At 47.0% G+C, this 7,794-nt stretch overlaps 1 protein-coding gene across 1 annotated transcript; it reads right to left on the reverse strand.

Moving 5' to 3' along the window:
- Positions 1–239: 239 nt before the first annotated feature.
- On the reverse strand, positions 240–1,865 carry LOC111140713 (transmembrane protein 30B). The gene has a single exon (XM_022492918.1). The coding sequence runs from the start codon at positions 1,863–1,865 to the stop codon at positions 804–806; it is 1,062 nt and encodes a 353-aa protein (XP_022348626.1). The 3' UTR covers positions 240–803.
- Between the last annotated feature and the right edge of the window lie 5,929 nt (positions 1,866–7,794).

Raw genomic sequence — 7,794 nt, forward strand, 5'->3', positions numbered from 1 at the left:
TGTCACTGTCCCTGGGAATCCATGACTACCTGAAGAGCTGAATGCAGGTCACTGCTTCAGGGCCAACCTCAGACACATGAGGAAACAGGGAACATCCAGTGTTCTACTTGCTCCCTGGGTCAGGACAATGATCAATGACAGTGATTCCCGAATTTGAGGGACTACAGGAGGAATCTCCAGACAGGCTTGTTAAAACACAGGTTTTTTTTTTTGTTTTGTTTTGTTTTGTTTTTAAACACAGGGCTCTCACCCCAGCCTTATTGTGTCAGAATGGGTCTGTGTCTACAGTATGTCCACATTTTTACAGGTATATTCTCTCCCACCCCTCCACACCTCTGCAAGTCATTTGTGGGCTTCACTCTCTCCCCCAGCATTCCCCCCCACCCCCCAAAGAAAACCACGGTGTTGTAGGGATAACAGAGTCAGAGTCAGGAGCCAAGGAATAGCTGCGTGACCCTGAATGAGTTAACATCTCTAGGTCTCAGTCTCTTCATCAGATAGAAGTTGAACAGGAATCTCTACTGTCCCTTCCACACTCAAATGCTGCGTACTTTAAGAACCTAACATGTCAACTCGGTAAATCGTGAAGATGGGGAGAATTTACAAGGATGTCTCAATCTGCAATCCAAACACCCCAGCAAGGTTCTGGTAGCCCCCAGTTGTAAGTAATTCCTCCCTCTGGTCCAGGCATCACACCAGGAGGAAAAGTGAGGCAAGGCTGGAATTGGAATTGATTGGGAGAATCTAAGAAGCTTGCGGGAGAGTTCAGACAACTAGCCGGAAGGGTCCTTTGAAAACGGGAATCACTCTGAGTCCTCGTCCTCGTCGTTCTGGTCCTGGTAGCGAATGTAGACGACCAGCATGACAAAGCCCATGAGGATGCAGAGGGAGCCGACGACCAGGTAGGCGATGCCCAGGAAGGGGTTCTTGCCGCCCATCCAGGAGATGTTGCTGAAGACGATGAGCTTGTGGCCGCCAAAGGCGCGCACCGGGTAGTTGTAGGTGATGTTGACGAGGTAGGCGCCGCGCCGCAGCCCCGTGGAGTAGTTGCCCTGGCGGATGCGCGCGTACAGCTTGCGGAACGTGGGCAGCGCCGCCGTGCGCATCCACACCACGAAGTCCTGGTTGATGAAGCCGGTGTTGTTCGGGTCCGGGCTCAGCTCGTAGACCGGCCGGGGCCAGTTGGGCGGCGGGGCGGTGCCCTGGAAGGCAAGCGCCAGGCTGCCGTTCACCAGCGGCGGGTTGCGGAACTTGACGTGGCAGTCGGTCCACCAGGCGATGCCGGTGCGGTCGAGCGGCACCTCGACGTACGGCCCGCCGGGCTGGCGCTGGTGCCACAGCGAGAAGGAGTCGTTGAAGAGGCTGTTGGCGATGGCGCCGCAGGGCGCGATGGGCAGGCCGGAGGCGCGGCGCTGGTAGGGGGCGCACTCGTTGGCCGGGTGGCGCAGCGCGCTCTGCAGCCCGCTCAGCTGCGTGTCGTCGCGGGACACGCTGTAGCGCCGGTTGTTCTGGTAGAAGTTGGTCAGCTCGTAGTAGAGGTACACGGGGCCCGGGAAGAGCTCCCGCAGTGAGAAGTACCAGGCGCACGAGCAGCGAAGCGGCGGCGCGCGGTCCTGGTCTGCCAGGGCGCAGGCCGAGCAGTTGCCGGTGCCCGGGTTGCCCGTGTAGTCGTACTCGAGCTCCTTGATGCCGTTGGAGGAGTAGAAGAGGCCCAGGCCCAGGCCGATGAAGGCCAGGCCGGCGCAGAAGAAGAGCGGCAGCGCGATGCTGGCCGACAGCAGCGGCTGCCAGGCGGGGAGGCGCTGCTGCGTGAACGCGGTGTTGTCGGGCTGGTGGGCGCCCCGGGCCGTGGCGCTCCAGGTCATGGCGGCCGCGCGGGGTCGGACGAGGGACAGGCGGAGTGGCGCTCACGAGCGGCCAGCCAGGGGCGCCGCCCCTCCGCGCGCGGGGCGAGCCGGGGGGCTGCTCCCGGCCCGGCTTTCCGCAGGCTCAGGTGAGTTTGGGGGCTGGCCCCGCCTCCGGCCCCCGCACAGGTCAGTCTTAGTCTTCTTCTTGCCGTGACCTGAACCGCTCAGTTCCGCCTCTGCCCAGGTGAGCCGAGTCGGCTCCGCCCCTGCCGGTGATGGGCAGCGGCGCCCCGCCTGTCCGGAGCGGAGCGGGGCGGGCGTTGGTTTCCTCACCTGGCGGGCCCGAGGCCTGCGTTTCCTCCGGGTCTGGGTGGATCCGGCCGCCAGCTCCTCCTCCCCGAGGTGAGGGGCGGCCCCAGGCTGCGTCTGAGTGGCTCCTGCCTTGCTCAGGTACCACCTTCGCTTCCGCCTTCTAAGTAAGTAGAGATCCTGGGCCAGTCTCTACTGTGATCACCGGAACTGCCACCTGTAGCAAGCACAAAGTTCACTGAGAGATTGCACCGGGGACTTGAAGGTTTCAGGTTATTAATCCCTTTTTATCTGGGGGGGTGGGGGTGGGGTGGGGGTGGGGGAGTGACTCTAGACCCTTTTGTCTTTTTAAGTTAACTTATGGACCCCCGTTTAGTCAACTTCTAACCACAAATTGTAATACCGAGAGATTACACTATAGCAAATCTGTTAGTCATTCAATGTCAGCAATTCAAATTCTAGCATATTTTTAAAAAGACGAATGCTTTTCCGGCCAGGTATGGCAGTCTGGGTGCAAAGCTAAGAAAAGTAGAAAGTTCTCTAAAAATAAAATTAGTCTTTAAAAAAGAGAATCACAGACCACAAGAGGTTCAGAGCCTTTAAATATCTCTCTAGCTGCTGGAAAAACCACACAAGGGTAAAAATGCACTGGACTACCTGTGATTTTCTTTTCTTTTCAGATTCTTTGCCTGACTGGAGAAAGGCCCAATCCAAGGTCCCCAAAGACCTACCTGCTATCCACAGTCAAGGACTTTGGGAATGGTTTGGCCTAGGGAGGTGAACTATAAGGATTTATAGGACTTATTTTAAAGAGAACCCAAATGAACTCTGGGGCATTGCTTGGGATTCCGGCTTTTATGTGCCATATACACAAGGGGGTATCAGGCCATTTCAGCTTTGTGCTAAATTCTCCCTAGGTGTTGAGGGGATCCCGCCTCTCCTCCAGCTCATAAAATGCCAATAACTTAAATATTTTCTATATTACACTTTTGCACCTAGAATAACAGGTTGCCTTCAGGAGTTGATGAAAACCCATTGAAATTTGGAAAGTTAAAATTCTTGCAAAATTAAACAACAAGAATTTTTAAAAGCATCACCCAAGTGTTCACCCTTATGGTAAGTACTATAGAAGACAGAAGAGAATTCGACTAAAAAGGACCCTTGACCTCAAAGCGTTTGCAGTCTGTTAGGGGATATATATTACTTTGAAGTAAAAAAAAAAAATCAAAAGACACAATAGACAGCATATAGTCAAGTACCAAATTGCACTTTACAGGAATGATACTAAAAATTAAAAAGTAATATTGTTTTAACAATAAAAAATTCATTATCTTGTTGAATGGAATGAATGCAGGTTAGAGGCTTTATCTGTTAGAGGTCACTGAGGGAGAGTCAGATGGCTTGAATTCCACTTCCCTCATGTCTAATTGTACCCCAAGAGAGGAAATTCTAACATAGCCAACAAGTTCCTGAAGTCTGATCCAATCTTCACTACACCTTTTCTTCAATAAGATAAAAGAACAAACAGTTCTCTGTATCATTATGGTTGAGTTCCATCTACACTTCTCATCAAATCATCAGTCAGCTTGACAGAAAGTACACAAAACTAGTCTCTAGGAAGAAATTCAGTCCTCAAAACTTAATCTAACACCACCACTCCCCTAAAAGTCTGAGCCCTCCTGTTGAGCTGAGAGCCTTTCCCTGGATGGAAGGCAACAATTCATTCATTCTTCTAATTAAGGTAAAACCAGAGTGTTCCAAAAGTCAAGAGAAGAGAATATTTCAAGACAGGGAATGGTCAACAGGGTGAAACACAGCTGAGGGTTCAAGTGAGATAAGATATGAAAAGGAGTCATGGCATTTGACTTCTGTGGGAGCAGTTTGGGTGTTGGGGTGGGATGAGTCAGGTTCTGTCAGGTGAAGGAAAGGGGAAATGGAGACAAGCAAGGTAGAACAACTCTTTAAAAATGTGGGGATGGGGAGGAAGGAGAAAGGCAAGTGGTAGTCATTGTGAAGAGCACGTATTTCAGAGGAAAGACTTCTTTATAGAGGACAGACTACTGTTTATTCTGAGGGAAAAAGATTATAATTCAGGCAAGGTTGCAGATGGGTGATCCTGGGTGGCACAAAGGCAGGAACAGGCAGAGGGTCCAGAGGACAGGTGCAGGGTTACCTCACCCCAGAAATTAGATGACATGGAATAAAGATGGATGCAGAATGTAACTGGGCTGTGGGTTCAGCTCAAGAGAAGGAAGTTTTAATTTAATAATTTCCTCCATGCACTAAAATGCAGGGTCATCTCCAAAGGAAAGAGTGAGAGGAGGGGGAGAGGGAACTGACCAGGGACACAGGAAGGGATGTTGAGTGGCTTAGTCTAGGGGAGTCCCCGCCATCTGGACTGAGAGATGGTGAATGATTGAACATGTCCAGTGGATGGGGGCTTTCAGGGCAGGGGAATTGGAAAGATAGAGGTTCAAGCTAGTGTTGTTCTTGGGGCAGGGTGGCTAAAGGATACACCTTAGTATGTAAGCTGAATGGCAAAGAAAATGAAACCAAGCCTATGGATCACAAGAGAACATAGAAATCAGACACTGGGAGTCCTAATGATGTTCATGAGCAGGTGGCATGAAAGCTGGGAGGGAAAAAGTGCTGGTATAAGATGGGATGTTAAAGATTTTGGAGGTGGAGCTGTACTGAGATCCAGGTATATGTCCTATTTCCTCCACCAACTTGTAACGTCTGAGAGGTCAAGGATTGATACACATCCTTGTTGTTCCTCAGAATGCACTGTGTAATGAGGATTCTGACCTCATGTCTTTAATCTGATTGTACATGTTGTCATGGGACATTAAAGGGCACTTGGATCATGTTAACTCAGTTCTTAGTTTTCAGTACCAATAAAATGAAGAAATGAGCTCATTCTAAACAACTCTTTATTGCCTCTCTTCATTATGAAGAGAACTCAAAGTGAAAGAAAAATGAATTCTCAATCACAATACTCAAAATTACTTCATTTCCCCCTTTTGTCTTCCTGATTTTATCTGTATAAATATTTAATCTCCAGTGGAATAATACAAAAATACAATTATCATACTTGTTAAGTTACCTCCTTTTGTAATAAGGAATAAAATATTTTCCATATTTCTTTGTGGTATTTTTAAATTTTAAATTAAATATTTTTAAATGGTCCCAAAATTCATGGGTCTACCGTATTTAACTACTTCTTTTTATTGTTGGGTATTAGATTATTACCAGTTTTTCAGTATTCCAAATAATATGGTAGTGGACATCTTTTGCATGTAACTTTTCTTTTCAGCTATAAATTTCTGAGAGTAAGAAAGACTTAAAAGTCAAACTCTTTAGGGTACCTGGGTGACTCAGCTAGTTAAGTGTCTGCCTTTGGCTCAGGTCATGACTCCAGGGTCCTGGGATAGAATCCTACATCGGTCTCCCAGCTCAGAAAGGACTCTGATTCTCCCTCTGTGTCTCCCCCAACTCGTCCCCTCTCTTTCACTCTCTCTCTGTCTGTCTCTCAAATAAATAAAATTGTAAAAAAAACAAAAAAAAGTCAAACTCTTTAAAGGTACATAGTGCCAGAATCTCTGATACAGCCCCAGTAATGTGAACTTTGCTATGTTCACCAAAACTGCCAACAAAACCAATTGTTAACCACAGAATATATTTAGTCTATGCTAATAGGCTACCAGATACTAGGAGAAGCAGTATAGGATAGGGGAAAGAATGCTGCTTGACATTAAGGAAGTCCAAGTTCTATCTGGTTCCTCAGGAATAACTGACCTTGGTCAGTTTGCTTAACTATCCTCGTCTGAGTGCTTACCTGTATGAGTGTATTTGCCAAAATGAAAATGTCTTTTTTGATGCAAAGATTTCTGTTCCTGGTAATCTCAAAGGGTGTCCTGTATACTGACTCATTGACTGGTTAGCTTTTATGGAGTTATACCTGCTGTGGGCCAGTCACTCTCTAAGTGCTTTAGATACATTATCTCATCTAATTCACACCACAAACCTAGGTGGGAAGTACTGTCATTAAACCCACTGAGCTGATGCAGAACTAAGATTTAGGCTCAGGAGGTTGAGGCTGACCACGTTCTCATGGAGGTAAACAAGCGATCAGGATGTTGAAGGCCAGCTTAATTCTAATGTTTTGCATTTCAACCACGACACTATAATGCCTGGGCATGCTTTCTCTTAAAAGAACCCCAAATACTTTAACATTGAACCAGTTTTTGGTATTGCCTTTCTTCTCTTATACAAAGAGAATTCCACACCACTGGATGGAGAGTCCCAGGATATCTGAGTTGCCTTATTTTTGTTTAACAAAAGCTTTTGTTTTGAGGCCAACTTTTGTTTAGCATGCCTATTTCTCTAGCTAAAGGAAAAATGACTTCACTTGTCTGTCTATATTCAGTTTTTGCATTTATTTCTTTTAATTCATGACTATATATCTTACCGTAATAGGGCCGGGATTTTTAATTGGCGTTTCCTTACATAAGTTTATACTACTGAGTATTGTTGCCTATTACTCTGCCCATGGGGCAGCTTTTATTTAAAAGGAATCAAATTAAATTGCTTCATAAAATTACAGCATATGTTCAGAAAAAAATTCACTGTGCCTGGACTTCATTTTTCATTAAAAACTGTATTCAGCAGATTTCCTGTTTTCAAAAATTATGAGTTGGTACCCCCTAGTGGAAGATACAAAGCAATTTCAGTTAACTACTACTAAAAGCACTGGAGGTACAAAAGACAGGAAGGAATTCTCTGCTCCTTGCTGTGCTGTTTTGGATTCTCCTGTCACTACCTTATTGAGAAACAGTGGAGGTCAGTCGTGTGCAGAGCTGCAGGGGGCAGTATGGAAGAAAAATGGGAATGAGATAGGTGACAATAGGTCTTCAGCAGCATTGGCTTCAGGTATGGGATGGCCATGTTGAAAGGTGGTGGATAAATCAGCCAGGATGTGATTGGACTTGAGTTGTGTGGTTGGTGTTTGTTTGTAGGGTGTGTGCTTGGTCAGTTGGCAGGAGGAAGACCGAAAATTGAGGAGGACAAGCTGAGTGACAGGATTGAGATGGAGGGGGAAGGAAGAGCTCTGGAAATGGAAAAGAGTTAAATCAGCATTGGAACTGAAGTATCCAGTATGAAAGATGGGATGGGGTATATTCCAGGATGAGGACTGGGGGAGGGAGGCGACATCAAAGCAGAGAAGTTTCTGTGGAACCAGCAAATCTGTTGAGCTGGTTATGGGCCACCCTTCTCTGCCATCCCCCTGTCCCTGAGGGAATGAAACTCACTGGTTTGGGGATGGCCTCCCTGAGGACGATGGCTTCACTGAGGACTATGATACACATACTGGCTTTCGCTTACACATGGCGACAGTATCTGTTTTAAACTTAGGAGTCCTTCACTTAGGTATCAGGACAAAATAGCTAAGCACTTAAAAATTTTCAAAAAGTTACCAGATTGTGAAATGAAATAAAGTAGATGTCTGTTGCCATGAGAGGGCAAAGCCATATGTCCTAATGTCAATACACTGCAGAGGGAGGGCTGACCTCTTAGGAAAACTGGAGGTGCCCAAGAAAGATGTGCTTAGATGCTCTTCTCTGCTGGATAGCATCAA

Source organism: Enhydra lutris, unplaced genomic scaffold (assembly GCF_002288905.1).
Source record: "Enhydra lutris kenyoni isolate GAN:26980312 unplaced genomic scaffold, ASM228890v2 scaffoldscaffold4, whole genome shotgun sequence".
NCBI lineage: Eukaryota > Metazoa > Chordata > Mammalia > Carnivora > Mustelidae > Enhydra > Enhydra lutris.